Source organism: Notolepis coatsorum (assembly GCF_963971535.1).
Source record: "Notolepis coatsorum genome assembly, chromosome: 3".
Lineage (NCBI taxonomy): Eukaryota > Metazoa > Chordata > Actinopteri > Aulopiformes > Paralepididae > Notolepis > Notolepis coatsorum.
The window spans coordinates 156,515,025-156,533,030 of NC_140167.1; the positions used below are offsets into that span (position 1 = coordinate 156,515,025).

At 43.3% G+C, this 18,006-nt stretch overlaps 1 protein-coding gene across 4 annotated transcripts in view; it reads right to left on the reverse strand.

The window, feature by feature from the left end:
- prpf40a (PRP40 pre-mRNA processing factor 40 homolog A) overlaps positions 1-17,036 on the reverse strand; it is a 123,620-nt gene extending 106,584 nt beyond the window's left edge. For all 4 annotated transcript variants that reach the window (XM_084310734.1, XM_084310733.1, XM_084310736.1 and 1 more), the window contains exons 1-2: positions 16,992-17,036; positions 16,115-16,195 (exon numbers count right to left, since the gene is read on the reverse strand). In XM_084310734.1, coding sequence (XP_084166860.1) covers positions 16,115-16,195; positions 16,992-16,994 — 84 coding nt within the window. In that variant the 5' untranslated portion in view covers positions 16,995-17,036. The remainder of the gene's footprint in view (positions 1-16,114; positions 16,196-16,991) is intronic.
- Between the last annotated feature and the right edge of the window lie 970 nt (positions 17,037-18,006).

Consider the following 18,006-nt stretch of genomic DNA (forward strand, 5'->3'; position numbering starts at 1 on the left):
AAGGGAGTGGTCAGATAAACCCACCGGACTTATGGAACAGCTTGTGACCACACTCATGTGATACAAACGATCAAGCCTGGCTAACGATAAATAATTATCCCTGGAATGAGCCCAGGTATACTGCCGCTGATTACTGTGGAGATATCTCCAAATATCACACAGTTCAATGGTTTCAACCAGTCGTATAAGACAGGCTTTAGAAGCCGCATGCGGCTCCTGATGATTCCTGTCTAACACGGGATCTTCAGTGCAGTTAAAATCACCACCCACAAACAGATACTCCTCACCACTACAAGCACTAAGAGTATCTTTTAATTTATCCAAAAACAATAACCTTTCCAACCCCACCGTTGGAGCGTATACATTTACAAAACACATCTTTACATTTTCAAATACAGCACAGAGTTTAAGCAACCTGCCTGGAATGATCTCATCAACAACACATGAAGCAGGTAGAAAATCCCTAGAAAAAAGAAAGCCAACTCCCCCACTGCTACTACTCTTATGACTGAAGAAAGCTCCCCCACCCCACTCCCTCTTCCAGTCAGATTCATTTTCAACCGTGCTGTGAGTTTTCTGAAGAAAAGTAACATTTAGCTTCTTGCCCCTGATCAGGCTGTACAGGGCAGCTCTCTTACCATCTTCTCTAGCACCATTAACGTTTAAAGACCCCAGTTTAAATTCACACATGTTTAGTAGCACAGCAGCAACCAAACAATAGCAAAAAAAACACATTAGGCCTATACATCATCAGGACCAACAGCCTCCTCATTGATTTTTGCTCTGACTTTTGATAATATTTTCTTTAAGCGGAATCCCTCTTGGTGAGAGAAAAAAGGTAGCCCTGCGTCCTCCCCACTCCTCATGTGTATTGTGACAGAATCATGAAACTTCCTTAAATCAGGGAAAAATTCCTCTAATTTAATAGATTTACCTTTGGTATTTTTCAAAAATGTTTTTATCTGTTCGAAAGAGAACTCAGGCTGTGATAAATCACTCAAGAGCACATCCTCCTCTTCCTCACTGCTGCTACTACTGTCCTGTGACTGTGCGTCCTGTCCTTTATTTCCTGAGCCTTGCCTCGTTTGAGAGGGGGCGGGGCTCTGCTCCTTCCTAGCTGCCTTCGCGTCCTGCCCGCCAGTAACCCTCGAAGTAGCCCTGCTTTTCCTCTTTCGTACAACTTTTGAAAACTCCATCTCTGTCTCATCCTCCTCAACCAGTACAGACTCCGCTATCCTGGTTGCTGTACTCTCCAAATCCTCTCTCACTTCGACCTGAGTATCACTGTTCAAATCAATTAGCAGATTCCCCTGAATAGTGCTGATGCTTTGCGCGGCTTGCGCCTGCACAACATTTCCCCCGCTCTCTCCACTGTGTACCTGAGCTTTTGCAATAATTGCAACTGGCCTCTCACTCACACTTGTTTCCGCTGCTGTGCGTGTAACAGTAGGTTTACTCGCTGCAGTGCGGGCAGCTGCCGAAGGCTTATTCGCTGCTGTCTGACTGCCATCTGCTGTCTTTGTAGGGGTGGGAATCACCAGTTTCATCACGATACGATACGATATCGATTCTTTGGACAACGATACGATATTATATGCCCATTTAACACAATCAGTCACATTTAGATCAACTCAAAAAAGGCAACGGAAATATCAATTGACGTTTTAATTTTTTAGCTCTTCCAGACATTTAAATGAAAAACAATCTATTGTTTTTTTTTTTTTTTTAAGATCTTTTTTTTTTGGCGTTTTATCGCTTTATTTCTACTGGGCAGTCCAGTAGAGAGAGACAGAGGAGGAAAGGGAGACAGAGTGGGGGTAAGACATTTGGCAAATAACGACGGGTTCGGGAATCGAACCCGGGTCAGCCGTGTCGCGGCTGAGCGCGCTATGTGGTTCGCCACTGGGGCGCCCCACAATCTATTGTTTTTAATACAAATAGACCTCCTGTTCACTGTAAAGTGCCACGTTTTTATATATTGAGCTTTAAACTAACTAATTTTGGAACACACAACCTAAAACCCCTCCCTCTCCCAAACTGTTCCTACAATTGTTTTATGTTGCATGATGATCATGAATACATTTATTATGTATTGTATTTTTTATGTTTAAATATCAACATTATCTGTCCATTCTCAGTAAATACTAGTATCAATATAATAATACTCCTCACTTCATCTGGTCTTTTCAAACGCACACACACACAGAATGCCTCTCCCCCAGTCCCCAGACACAGAAAAAGATAATGCCCCCCCCTCCTTCCCCAGTCCCCTCTCCTCTCTCCTGTTCTCTCTCAGAGTTAGCTGCTTAGCTTAGTTAGCGTAAGTAAGCAGCTAACGTAACGTTAATTTAAGTCTTTAACGCAGCGTGGGCATAAAGGAATGGCGACGATGCAAAGCATGTTAGATGCACTTGACCCTTTGCGGGGGGGAAAACTGCACAGACTTATATCGGGTCGCAAAATAGGCGCTCTGTAGCCCTGCTCTGCTGTACAGAGCTACACAGCATTTCATACTGGGCGGATACGACTCGCCGGATTTTCAAAATAAGAGTATCGCAATATGAATCGATCTTTTTACATTGCATCGATCCTATTTGATTATTGATAATAGATCGATATATCGATCTGGATCGATGTATCGTCCCACCCCTATGTCTTTGTAGCCTCCGCGCCAGCAGTCGGCTGTTCACCCCTTTTCGCTGGGCATGCACGAATTAAATGATCCTCTTCCCCGCATCCAAAGCATTTCATTCTGCCTGAGCTCACATGAATGTCGTAGTCAAAATCGTCCAGCCTAAATTTGAAAACTAAACTCAGTTCCTCATCTTTCTTCTTCAGAATCATATGCACTTGTCTCCTAAAAGACACGACATGTTTAACGTGACGCGAGGTACCCCCGAGAGAGAACATTGTAATCGGTGAAACTAACTGCCCGTGTCTTGACAGTTCTTTCTCCAAAAGTAAATTTTTCAAAAACGGGGGGACATTCGAAATTATAACACGTTTGGCTGGATTCGGGGGGGTGACGAGTGGAAACACCGTAGTAAGCGTCTCCCGAATCACCACTCCACTTTCCACCATCTGATTCACTTTAACGGTAGAATCAAGAAAAATTACAACTGCTCTATTCATCCTAGAAGCTGACTTAACGCTCGCATATCCCACGACTGCGCCGATAGCCAAACAACATTCCTCCACTGAGACACCGTGGTCTGGAGAAAGTCGCAAGCCGTGTTTGCGTGTAAGTCTCTCCAAACCGGAGGGCACTCCTCCCTGCTCCGCCATGCCTGTGTAAAGGCACGACGCGGCCCTCACCAAACAATTGTCCCTCTATACTACGGCTAAACTCAACCGAAACAACTAAAGCCAACACTCTCGTAAAAGCACACAATAAATAAGCAATAGTCTAATTCATAACATTAAACACAACAAGTTAGAGAAAAAGTTAGAGTTTCACTCACACCGCAAACGCTCCTCCACCACCATACACACGCATGCGCACAGAGAGAGAGAGAGAGAGAGAGAGAGAGATTTTGATTTTATAAAAAACTTTATTTTTTACTAAAACTACACAAGATACAACAAAAACGTTCAACAATAAAATACTCTACAACTCAACAAAAACACAAAACAAAACAAACAAACAACAAAAAACAAAACAAAACAAAAAACAAATCAATTAGGGACAACGATGCTGAAACTGAACCAAATTGTCACTTTGAAATGTTTCCCCCATAGGGAGAGAAAAAAAAAACTCTAAATGATCCAAAGTTCTGGGTGTGTCAGAGAGAGAGACACTGGATAGGCACTGTAGAAACCTTAGTCCTGAGACGAGCGTCTCTAGCTTCACCTTTCCCCTTTTGGTACAACACATCAGGCCTTTGTGCGTGTCCGACAGACTCCAGTCAAAACCGATCCCGTGGATAAACAGGGCCGCCTCGTCAGCCGACCCCATCATACATGCTCCTACCATCCACCAGTCGTATATCATATGGCATCGATGATGTCGGGGGCCGAAAACAGAGCATGGGGACCGAGATGCACTCTGGACCGACATCCTCATTAGACAGTTTGTTACCCTCGCCTCCCCGTCCGAGGCCGCCTTTTCCTTCCTGGTTCAGATGCCGCTCCAACCTCACCTCCCACTCCCCCGTGCGGAGACTGGCAGCGCCCAGCGACCTCCCATCAATCAGTCTGATTCGAGAGCACAAAGCCCTGATGAAACCCATTCCGAACATAGGGTAGAAAGTAACCAGCAAAGTCCGCTTTACCATCATCCTCCGAGGCTGAATCAGGAAACTGTCCATTTCAGCGTAGAACGTGATGAGCCCCACAGTCATACCTCCCAACCCATGAACAAGGTAATGGTGCCGGTAACATAAAAAGACGGTAGAGACAACAACCCCCATGACGACTCTGATGAAAGGTTTGCCGAAGGAGTATGGCTCGGCCTTCCCATCGGGCATGAAAACGATACGCTCCGCTCCTGTCACTGAATCCTCCATAGTCCCAGTCTTTACAAAGTTCCACAAATGTATAAGAGTACATGAGAATGGTGAGATGAACAAAAAATGTCTCAGCCTCCTTGCCCCGGTAGCGGGACACGTTGAAATGTCCAGCCCTAAGTGCCAACACACCAGTCCCTTCAATAAAAAAAACTCATTTAGAAATAAAAAAGGTAAAACAAAAAAAAACAAAAAAAACTACACCGATTCCACTCCGTCCTCCACCGTACTGGGGCCCCGCAGGCGCAGTACCTTCTGCACAATCTTTCTCATCCTGTATAACTCGGTGTCAACAAAACGACCATCTCCTTTAAACCTCATATGTTTCCTTGCTGCCAAAACAAACAAATCCTTATCTGGAAAAAAAGATTCCACCTCTACTCCCTTCCTGTTCTTTGTCACCTGTAAAAACAGTTTCATTGCATCCATTGTATAGCAAACATCATCTGAAGATCCAGAATCATCGCTCACATACTCCTCATCCCCACGCTCGCACATCTCCGCCCATGTACTCCCTTGTGTACTCTGTGTACTGCTGAGTTCTTCCGTCACACCTGTCTTCTTAGCTTGAGAGCTTGACAACCCAACTACTTCAATCTTCCTCTTCTGCCTAACAACCTTCATCCCACCGTCCCCCTATTCCATGTCAATATCCTCTACTTCCTCCACCCCGACCCCCTCAACTGAGACCTTCGACCCTGTCCCCTCAAACGCTACAGCCACCCCAGGTACACTCCCCTCATCTGTAACCCTCCCTGCCACGACCCCCCCCCTCATTTTCACCCCCATCATCTGCCCCTTTTATTACAACAGGTCCACCTGCCACCTCTGTAATCCTTCCTGCCACGACCCCCCCCCCCCCCCTCATTCTCATCTATCCCTCGTATTTCAACAGGTCCATCTGTCCCTCGTACCCCAACAGTTCCACTCTTCACCTGGCTATTTAACGTGTCCCGGCTGACACAAGCTCCTTCTACCCCCCCCCCCCCACACTTCCATCCCCCCCATTCTGTCCTCGTACCGCAATCCCAGCCGTACCCACTCCTTCCATTCCCTTATCACTCCTATCTGGTACAATAACCTTCTCAGAAAACTCCCCACCACCCCTCTTTCCCTGTCCCCCCCCCCCCTCAACCCCTCGATTCACACCCCAAGCTGCCCTCCCCTTCTTCAATGCACTCTCCCCATCAATATCCCCCCTGCTCGGCCCCTCCCCAGGGCACGCTTGTCTCTGATGCCCCTCCCTTCCACACGCAAAACAGCGCATGTTTTGTGTTGTCGCAAAAATAATATACTCGAACCCGTCTATCAGTACTTTAAAATTAAGGTCCAACTCATCATCACGTTTGTTCATTATAATGAACGTCTGCCTTCTGTGAGAAACCACATGCTGTAGTTCAGGTGCCTTAAACCCCGAAGACATTTTCTTTAAGGGAGCTACAATTTTTCCAAACCTGGCGAGTTCCCTTAATATAAGATCGTCGCCCACCAACGGAGGAACGTTTGCCAATGTCACCTTTTTTGCCGGTGTTGTGAGCGGCATCACAGACACAAAAGTATCACGTATGACCAAACCGTCCGTTATCAGTTGATTAACCTTAATCAAATCATCCACAAAGAAAACAACTCCTCCATTCATCCTTGCCGCAGACTTAACGGCCGGAGCGCCTACTATTTTCGCAATAGCGAGACTGCATTCCTTCACTGAACACGGAAATGCCGGCGCGACCTTAAAACCATGTCTCCTGGTCAGCTTAGCGAACTCCATGTCACCGTGACAGCAGACAGCTGCCCAGGCGAACACTGACAACGCTACCAGCCCACCATCAACACACAGCCAGTCAAATAAAACACAGTCTAATTCACAATTCGACAAACAACATAAAGATAGAAAAACTCACGCGTACCTCCTCAGACTCTCGCCCCACACACACGAGAGAGAGAGCGAGCGAGAGCGAGAGCGAGAGAGAGAGCTCCCCGGGCCCCTGTCCTGTAAGGTATTGGCTTGTGTTGCTACACGGACACATTTGTATGTTGCACCACGGTACTGCCTGGCTAACAGACTAGTAAACAAACACTCCGTCTCTTATTATATGTGAACTAAAGAATACAAGGTTTACACAACAGCCCGCACCCGCTGTTTTATTGTATTTGTACCTGTACTATCCGCTGTCAGCTGTTTATCTCTCTCTGTGAGCTTGATTAACTAGTGTTAGCTCCGCAGCTAATTTGAGCTCACCCTGAACTAAATCAATGACTAGGTTCTAAAGCATTCAAGTAGTTTTGACTGCACATAGAAGTAGCCAAACAGCGGGAACATTTCGGGAGCATATGACCCAGGCAATTTCAAGCCCTTAAAGGATAACTCCAACATTTTGGGAAATTAGCTTATTTAACATCTTCCCTGGAGTTAGACAAGAAGATACATACCTTTTTTGTCTCCGTGCGTGCATTTAGCTTTGGGAACAGACGCTCCGTTAGCATAGCTTAGCTTCATCACTGGAAGTGAGGCGGGACAGTACCCTGACGTTCCCTACAGGTTTGTTGATATTCTCATTCCTTCAAAGGATCTGAACCGATTGAAGTTTATGGATACCATGACTTAAAATCCTCTTACCTTGACGATTAAAAGCCTCCCCAATTTAGAAAACAGTAATCCAATGGCTGGTATTGATAATATACTACTAACTACTGGACGCTCGGAGCTAACCGGAGCTAACGCAGAACAGGATGTGTAAAGCAAATATAATGACTTCCTTTCTGGGGTTTTCAAAATAAAGGTGTGACGTTTATAGCAGCGGAAAACGTTTATTTTGTACATTATCTAACGTTAACACGAACCTAAACTAACGTTACAACTAGGGATGGGTACCGAATTCGGTACTTTTGAGGTACCGAACCGAAACACGTCGGTACTACCGAGTATCGAATCAAGTGAAAAAAAAAAAAAAAAAAAAAAAAAATGTTTTACTTTCATGTCAACGTTCACACGCACAATATATGCTTACCTAGGATTTGACTTGCTTCAACAACAAAGCAGTCGGAGCAATGACAAGCCGAAAACTGTCGAAATTGTAGTTATTTGAAGTTTGGATTTATTTTTTTTACGACTGATAAATAAAATTTCTTGAGACTAAAGTACCGAAAAAAGGTACCGTTGGGTACCGGTATCGATTCACAGGTACCGGTACCGGTATCGGTTCAAATGTGAAAGGTACCCATCCCTAGTTACAACTAACCTAAAGTTAGTTTAGGTTCGTGTTAACGTTAGATAATGTACAAAATAAACGTTTTCCGCTGCTATAGACGTCGCTCTTTTATTTTGAAACCCCCCAGAAAGGAAGTCATTGCTCTCGTTATCTGCTTGAGTGTCCGGTTAGCTCCGTTAGCGTGCAGTAGTTAGTAGTATATCAATACCAGCCATTGGATTACTGTTTTCTAAATTGGGGAGGCTTTTAATCGTCAAGGTAAGAGGATTTTAAGTCATGGTATCCATAAACTTCAATCGGTTCAGATCCTTTGAAGGAATGAGAATATCAACAAACCTGTAGGGAACGTCAGGTAGGGGTGGACGGTATGGTCTAAAATTTATATCACGGTATAATTTGAAGCATAGACGGTAACGGTATATATCACGGTATCATCGTTTTTGATAAACTTTTTTTTTTTTTTATTTTATATAATTTTTTTTTTTATAAAATATATATATTATATAATTAGACTTGTACTGGTATTATCTGCGAGACATCGCCACCACGCAACAAGCTCCACTGTCTGTGTGTACTCTAGTAGCCTCCAGCTACGGCCAGAATTCTCCGGAGCTGCACCTGGACCTATACTCGAGTAGCCTCGAGCAGAGCTACGGCCAGGATTCTCCGGCGCTGCACCTGGACCCTATTGTATTGGTATTATAACGTTAGCAAGCCCTCAGCTCGAATACGCATCGAATCAGTGTTATAAGACATTGATATCATGAGCTATCTGTAGCTACTGCATATATAACGTTAATACAACGCCTCAGTGAATTATTTAGTTCAATGGGACATTTCGTTTTGAACGGTGAACTAACTTGTGTTAACGTGAGCTAACAGGTAGCATACACGTCTCTAGTACTAGACTTTGTGGAGCGTTTGTTGATGTCAGGAGCTATCGGTAGCTGGCCGACTAGATACCGTTCGGTTAGACAATGCCCCATCATGTATTAAACTAAAAGTGAATAGTTGACTGGGTCATTTTGTAACGGTAGCTAAGCTAACGTTAGCTCAGGGAGACGCCGACAGCTCCCGTGTCCCGTCCCACTAGACTACTAGACCCGTGTTTACATGCGTGCGGTAGGGGCTGGCACGCCCACTGCGCGAAGCCTCCTAAATAACTTTTTCCAGTTCGCACATATCTATTATCTATGACTAATTCTATCTATTTTTAGGGGCAAATGCCAGTGAAATAGTCGCGCTGTGGTTACATGACGTCATTGCTATTTTAGAGCTGCACTACCGGTTACACGGTATACTCAAAATCCATACCGTAGAGCAAATTCATACCGTTTATACCGTATACCGTTTATACCGTCCACCCCTAACGTCAGGGTACTGTCCCGCCTCACTTCCAGTGATGAAGCTAAGCTATGCTAACGGAGCGTCTGTTCCCAAAGCTAAATGCACGCACAGAGACAAAAAAGGTATGTATCTTCTTGTCTAACTCCAGGGAAGATGTTAAATAAGCTAATTTCCCAAAATGTTAGAGTTATCCTTTAAGGAATCAAATAGAGTCTGCCATGGCTACATGCTAACGCTAACGTTATTGCGCAACTGTAGGAAAAACCTGGCAGCGATAAGGGAATCGAAAGTCACGGGAGCCACGCGATTCCAGGCATCGGACAATTAGGAACCGGTTCCCAACTAAACCTGTAGCTGCGGCTAAACTGAAAGCTCACGTGTTGTCAAGTTATTGTTATAAGGAACTAAGGCTGAGCCCGAATGTTCGAACGTTCGTTCGTTACGCTGGCATTCGGATTTTAATTAATGGGTTTCAACGTTCGCCAAAAAAATCCGTTTTTGGGTGGAACGTTTGGTGCACACGCGACGCGACCGGGGAGGTGGGGACGCTATAGCGGGTTACACACAACATAGCAGTGCTCAAGCACCATGCTCATTTACACCATGCCCAAAAGATCCACCGTTTCCAACAACCTAACTCTGAAGTACGATTTCAAACGAGTGGGAACTAATGGGATATGTCTTGGAAACAAAAGAACTGGAGATAAAACATTGTGGAGTAAACATCGCGCAACGCCTGGGTGAAGTGGCTGGCGCGTATGGCATGAGTGCGTTATATGATATTACCGGTATGTTTGACTGCTGTCTTTTCCCTTTATTTAGCTTTGTTTACATGTTTACATGAACAGCCACCACTGTAAACAAATTTTTTCACCGATAGACTATGCAATGCCGCCCCCCGGAAAATCTATAATAATAAAATGTATTAATAAAAAAAAAAAAACGTTCGAATCAATATATATATTAAAAAAAAATATAAAAAAAAAAATTCGATATCGATTAAAATATATCGCGATATTTATCGTTATCGTTATATCGCCCAGCCCTAATTGTACCCATTCTGCAATGTGTTAAATAACGTTTGCATCCATTCATTCTACTAGCGTTAACACTTTGCCGCCCGACCACGAGTTAATACGGGTTTCGAATCCAAGCGGTGTGGACAGAATCACGTATAAAGCCGTGGCAAGTTGTTATTGCTTTTATTCCATTTTAATAACCGGGTCAAGGTCGCGGAGCGGCACTGCATATATTCCCTAGAGTGTGAATTCGAGAAGATGCAATACCGGCCAGATCCTCTTAGGGGCGCCATCGCGCTACTGCAATGTGCCCTGTGGGCGAACGGATGACTTTTTTTTCCCCTTTCAATGGAGATTTTTAGTACCCGGATTCTGAATCAGCACCATGTACCATGGATTACGTTTCGAATCGCAGATTTCACCATGGAATAAGGGGATTTATCATCAGCCAATGGACATATCGATCTACCAGATGCCGATCGATAACAGGGAAATGCTCGGGGGTATCCCACCGGCTCATGGTAAGATCTTTTTCACATAAATTACAGCCGGATCAGAGCTTGCTATGATACGCAACCAGCTGAGCAGCGTATGTGGCTAGTTACACGAACATTGTTATTGGTAATCAAAAATAATAAACGACGCCCCCCCCCCCCCCCCCCTTGATGCATACATGCTTTGGGACAGTCCCGATGATATGCAGTTTGAGTTATTTCTTTAGCATCTATAAAACGGAAATGCCGTTGGATATAACGTTAGCAGCTATTAGCCATTTATCTAGCCTCCCAGAAAAGAGACAAAATCTGCTATAATGCTTATATTCACAGCGCTATAAAATGACAACCTATTAGTGTTGTCACGATACTGGAATTTCGACTTCGATACGATACCTTGAAAAGTATCGATACTTTCGATACCAAAAAATAATAATTATAATAATTTGTTTTTTTATTATAATTATTATTTTTTTTTTTAACAAATTTAGCTTTTGTTGCTGGTTGATTCTCCTCAGCTTCTCTCTGGTACTATACGAGAAGATAAATACACTTTTAAAACCCTTTGTTTATCTTTAGATCAGAGAGAGAGAGAGAGAGAGAGAGAGAGAGAGAGAGAGAGAGAGAGATTTCACCGGAGCTATGCTCGGAGCATTTATTAACGTTACATTTTCAACAACATTGCTGCTAATTGGACACTTCATGGAGGCGGGGTAACGTTGTGTCGAGTTCATGCGTGTACTGGTGTAGGATGGGCTCCGGCTCCGCTCGACCTAACGTTGGAAACGGGGTAGTTGTGTCGAGTTCATGCGTGTACTAGTGTAGGATGGGCTCCGGCTCCGCTCGACCTAACGTTGGAAACTGGGTAGTTGTGTCGAGTTCATGCGTGTACTGGTGTAGTGGGCTCGGCTTGACGTTACTCCGTTTCCATGAAGTAATAGGTGGCCAGCTAGCTAGCATTAAGCTAACGGAGGAACGACAGCTAACGTTAGCTAATAATAGCGTTGTTTACAAACTGAAGACAGGGCTGCGCTGCCCGGCTGTGAGGGGGAGGAGGCTGCAGCAGCTTGTGTCTGTTGCTCTGAGCGAGAAAGAGGAGGAGGCGGAAGGGCAAGGCTCTGGCAGCGCGTCTGTCTGTCAACAACTTGCAGGAGCAAGCCAGCTGGTACCGATACTGCAGAAAGTATCGGTACTTCGGGAAATGAGTATCGAAGCCGTTTTAAATATTCAGTATCGATATGTATCGATACTTCGATATTTTTGACAACACTACAACCTATTGATGCATTTTTTTTTCTTTAAGCCATTTTGAAGGGATGGTTTATGAACTCAATTGACAATGAGAATGGACAGATAGCAATACTATAAAGTATAGATTTAACTGTACAAAAAGACACAGGGTTGTTTACAAAAGCTGGTCCTCAACCACTATATTAGACGCATCCCAGCGGTCGCCAATGTGTTAACGTTACCACATTATTCTGTTAGCATGTAAGCTAACAAAATCGCTTTTTGTGAGACTAAACTCCGCTCTTGGTGGTAAATTGTGTCGATGTTGGTTGTTTCTAGGGATGCACGATAATAATCGGGCAGATAATTATCGGGCCGATATCAGCAATTATGACTAGGGGTGCACCGATGTATCGGTCGGGTATCGGTATCGGCCGATAAGTGCCTTGTTGACTGCAATCTGCCTATCGGCCGATAAGCTCGAATGTGCCGATGGCAGTAGCCGATAAATATCCATCAATTTGTGTAGTGTCAAGACAAAAAAAAGTTCACTCGCGACCTACCTGCACAACACCGCCCCCGGCCCCCACACACACACACAAGCTACTGCATCAAAGTTACTACTTATGATTAACAAGGTATTCGTTTTGAGGCATTAACATTATATAGTTAGTGTTACACGTTCATAACATCAGCATATTATTTACCCGAACGTAGCAAGCGTTCATACTAGCTCAGTTCCTTCCGTTGCTCACAGAGCCCAGAGTTTTACCCATTCTGCAATCTGTTAATAACGTTTTCAATCAGACACATGTATAGAAAGGCTTTGTTTTATTATAACATGGCAGTAGCCGATAAATATCCATCAATTTGTGTAGCGTCAAGACAAAAAAAAGTTCACTCGCGACCTACCTGCACAACGCCGCCCCCGGCCCACACACACACAAGCTACTGCATCAAAGTTACTACTTATGATTAACAAGGCATTCGTTTTGTGGCATTAACATTATATAGTTAGTGTTACACGTTCATAACATCAGCATATTATTTACCCGAACGTAGCAAGCGTTCATACTAGCTCAGTTCCTTCCGTTGCGCACAGAGCCCTGAGTTTTATCCATTCTGCAATCTGTTAATAACGTTTTCAATCAGACACATGTATAGAAAGGCTTTGTTTTATTATAACATTAGTTGCAGTAAAATCATTATGCCTCATTTAAGTCATCCTGCGGAGCTAAAAGCTAAACGTCAGCCGCGCCGTGTTGTTGTTCTAGAAAACCTCTCGTCAAAATCAATGGCGGACAAAAGCAGGAGTAAAAAATGCAACACGCTTGCCGATTGGTGGTAACAGCAGAGGAGGGTGCAAGCGGTGTGTGACGTAATTGGCAGAATCGACTGTCAATCAAAATGTCATTGGTTGAGACAATAGTATCTCGCTGCAGCCCAGCAGGTAGACCATGTTGGGAGAACTAGTATCTAGCTGCAGCCCTGCAGAACATACTGGGAGAGAGATAGTGCTATTTCTTGATGTTTCCTTTTTTTAAGTAAGTAAAGAGGCCTATGTTAATATCGGTGAGCACAATTTGTAAGACAAATATACAGTAGTTTCATAAAAAAATAAGAAATTACAAAAAAATATTAATATTTAAAAAATATTAAAAAAAAATATTTTGCCACAAATATCGGTATCGGCCGATTGTGTTAGTTGAACAATCGGTATCGGTGGCAAATTTTCATATCGGTGCATCCCTAATTATGACGTCATCCCGATAAACCCGATAACGTTATTGATAGCTCCGATAATATATAATACATTTTTTGGTTAAAAGAAATCCGGTGTGGGTGGATTTGGATGAAGGGCGCTTGTTTTTATTATAGCCTCCTCCCGTTTTGCCAGTACTGAGGTACGACAGATAGCGTGTGGTTTAGGAACAGGGAGTTTTTCACAAATCCAGCGCTCCCTTTCTTGGCTGTGACGTAGTCACGTTACATTCGGAGGCAGACAGTCGATCTGCCAATTACGTCCCACCGCTTGCACCCACCTCTTCTTCTTACCACCAATCAGAAGCTCTCGTTCGTTTATTTACCTCCGGATTGTCAGCCATTACTCTACTCGGCGCTCAGGCTAATAATGTTAGCTCCCCGCCAGCCACATTGACAAGTACCAGCGCTTATACATTACTGGCAAATGTCTTGTTGCCCATGATGAGAGCAGAGCTGTCTGTACTCGGCAGCACCCGTGTGTGTGTGTGTGTCTGTGTGTGTGTGTGTGCACAGCCCGCTCCTCGCGCAGGCAGACACCGAGGCAGGAGAGATATAGAAAACGACCAACAAGATTAGTTTGCGACGTTTAAATGCCTCAAAAAAAATCCAGAATTTCTCGAGTACCGATAGCAGTACCGATGACGTCGGAGCTTATAAATACTATAAAAAAAAAAGAATTGATCAAAAAAAAAAATATATATATATATATATATATATATACATTTAAAAAAAATTATAATACAATAAATATCGGTTATCGTTATCGGCTTGAGGAGCATAAAGTTTTTTTTTTGATCCACTTTTTCTCCCATTTTTCTATTTTTTTCTCCCATCCCAATTTTCGTATCATCCAATTCAACCCTCCCCTGTCACGAACGCTGTTTCTTGCCTCCCACAAGCCGGCTGCAATGTGGACTAAGTCATACATAGCACAAGTCCCCTCCGGTACTTGAGGTAACAGCAGTCGCATCTTTTCACCTGCGCAGCTCGATCTCTCAGTGTCGAGGAGTAACGCGTGGGAGGCTCACGCTGCCCCCGACACTTCCTTATTCTACTGCGCAGGCGCACCAACCGACTTGTAGGAGTCGCTTGTTCACAACGTTCGATCCCCACCCTTCAGTTTTCCCTCCCCGTAATACGGCCAATGTGTATTACTGCGGACGACCAGCTAAACTGAAAACAATGTGGAGAGCTGGATTCGAACACGCGAATCCTAGCGTCTCCACACTGGTGGCGAGTGCCTTGCCCACTACACCACCTAGCCGCCCCTTGAGGAGCATAAAGTTATCGGTATCGGTGTCAAAATCAATATCGTGCATCCCTAGTTGTTTCATCAACAAATGAGGCAGAACACACAGTGAATGTATCCTTTTTTGTTTATTGCACGTTGTTCTAGCTGCAAACTGTAGAATTGTTTGGCTGTGAGCAAGGAGGGATGTTATTGTTCAGGCTTCAGGTCAGTTTCCGGTATTAACCCTAAACCCTTCTGGTTGGTTGAAATGGCCTTCATGTTTGAACTACATCGCCACCTACTGCTTTGGCATTGTACTACATGTATATGACGTCACTCTGTGCAAGGTTTAAACCAGTCGTGTGGACAGAGTTTTATTTATTTTTTATTAAAAAAAACAGTGTAAAAAAATACCCGTGATCGTGTGGGCTGGGCCTGAATGTCCATGCTGGGAAACCACGCAATTTGGACCAGCTGGAACAATGTGCAATGGAAGAATGGGCCAAAGAGACCTGTGCCATCCTAGTAAAGAACTACTCTATTCTTTATACCTGTATCACTGTACATATTAACACTACAACTCTGTACATAAATCTGATAGCACTATTACTCAGTAGTACTCATTTATATATTTTATATCACCTCCCGCCCCGGAGGCTGCGGCCCTCTGACTCCGGTCTCCTCTCCATCCCCACCACCAACATGCAGACTGTTGGTCCCAGAGCCTTCTCTGTGGCCGCACCCACCCTCTGGAACTCACTCCCTCCAAATATCTGTAGTGCTACATCCCTGCACTCCTTCAAATCCTAACTCAAAACCCACCTCTTCACCAAATTTGTAAATGACTGCCTGATTTCCCTTTTTTCTTTCCTTTTGATTATTATTTTGTTGTTACGTTGTTCCCTGTTTCCCTCCCTTAGCTGCCCCCTTCTGTTAAGCGCCTTGGGTCTCCTGAAAGGCGCTATATACATTTAAGATATTATCATTATTACCTGTACATTGTATATTACTGTTGCACTTTACTGTTACATTTGCACTCTGGTTGGAAGCCAAACTTATTTTCATCGTACTGTACTTCTATCTCTTCTATCTACTGATCCTCGTATCTCTGATCTACTGTATTTTAATGCATTATTAGTTTTAAGGCCTTGAACAGCACTTTGTCAACTTTTAAACATGCTTTATGAATGCAGTCGACTACTTGACCTTGTGCTGTATGATGACAATACATTTTAATCTAATCTTAACAACAAGGAAACAAGACATTCAAGACAAGTGGAAGTAAATATTATGGACATTTCTGACACCAACTTACAAAGGGTGGAGGCATCCCAGAGGGCGGCCCGCCGGGGTAGGGTGGTGCTTGGCTTGGGCCGTTATTAGCCTCTGATGAAGACTGCCATAAACAAGAGGAAGACCATAGTAAGTTATTATTACTATTGAAACTGATGGTGAAGACACGACTAACCACGCTGTTTGGTTCAACAGCAAATCGCTCACAAGTCTTTAACATTCCAACAAGCAAGAAAACATGTATCTACGGTTAGTAGTAGCCTAACTAGTACTCATTCCATTTCAATGTTGTGTTCAACTGAAAGTACCACTGGTTACTAGTAATGAATGAAACATATACTCCATCTAAACTCTGGAACGACACGTCCATTGATTGAAGACGTTTTTCTCTTAGGTTAATAACAACATGTGTAGATGTATGCATGTTTATCGATAACAACAAGATAACTTCCAACAATCATAATAACTTTATGACGAGCCTCCTCCTGCAGGGATTGTGCTCCAGGACATAGTCTGAGCCATTCATTCCATTATGATGAATTGAAAATGGGGGACCCTGATGTAAACAAGACGAAAGTATTTCTCTGGTCTGCATCCCCTTAACAATTGTGTGTATTGAGCTGTACTGTACTGTACCCATTCTGCAATCTGTTAATACAATTTTCAATCAATCAATGATTCCAGTGTGTATGCCGCTATTTTAGCCTGATGCTAACTAGCTAACCGGCTAACGCGTGATCCACACACACATGCGGTGACGTTGCTGTTCATTTAACCAGCAGGAGACGAGAATGCGATCATAGTCTGAACCAAACTGATTCACGCGGAAACTAATAAAGATGTCTGAATGTATAGTTGACTGAACATATACAGTATTGTTCTGAAATATCCCCACTCACCATGTTCACGAGAGGAGAGCGAACAGGCTCTGACACTCCGCAACAACCTGCGCGCTGATTGGTTAGTTTGAAAACACATCCGTAGTGTCATCCTGCGCGTGTATACTGCGCACATATGCAATAAAACCGACTTGTGTTGATTGATTGAAAATTGTATGAACAGATTGCAGAATGGGTACAATACAGTACAGCTCAATACACACAATTGTTAAGGGGATGCAGACCAGAGAAAGACGTTTGTCTTGTTTACATCAGGGTCCCCCATTTTCAATTCATCATAACATATAATGACATACAGGTAGACAGTACTGTTGCATCTAGACATTTATGACATACCAGATCTAAAAATATACAGTACTGTTTATGTGTACAAAAGGAGTCTGAAAAAAGAGTATATATACATTTGAGGGGGAAGAAACTGTACATTGGAGGTGGTTAGGGTAGGTGGGGGGGGGGGGGCTGTATACCTGGCTGTATCCCTGTAAATATGAATACTACAACTCTGTACAAGTATACATCTGATTAGCACTATTACTCAGTGGTACTAATTTATACATTTTATACCCAGTTTAATCACCTGTACATTGTATACAGTTGCACTTTTTACTGTTCCATTTGCACTCTGGTTGGATGCCAAACCTCTTTTCATTGTACTCTACTTGTGCTGTATGATGACAATACATTTCAATCGAATATAAACTAATCTAATCTCTCTCTCTCATATATATATATATATATATATATATATATATATATATATATATATATATATATATGCTTCATTTGTAAACATTTGCAAGCCATGCAGGCTGATTCCATGACTAAGAAGCTGTTAAACAACAATGTTATTGATTTTTGGAAAGAAGTGAGAGTTCTTAATGACGTCATTACCGTGTACTGTGGATGGAATTTCTGGAACAGACAATGTTGCTGAGTTATGGCTATAGTATTATAGTACCTTGTTTAATTGCATTAAAAGTGATTTGTATAAATAGAATAGAATAGAATAGAAATA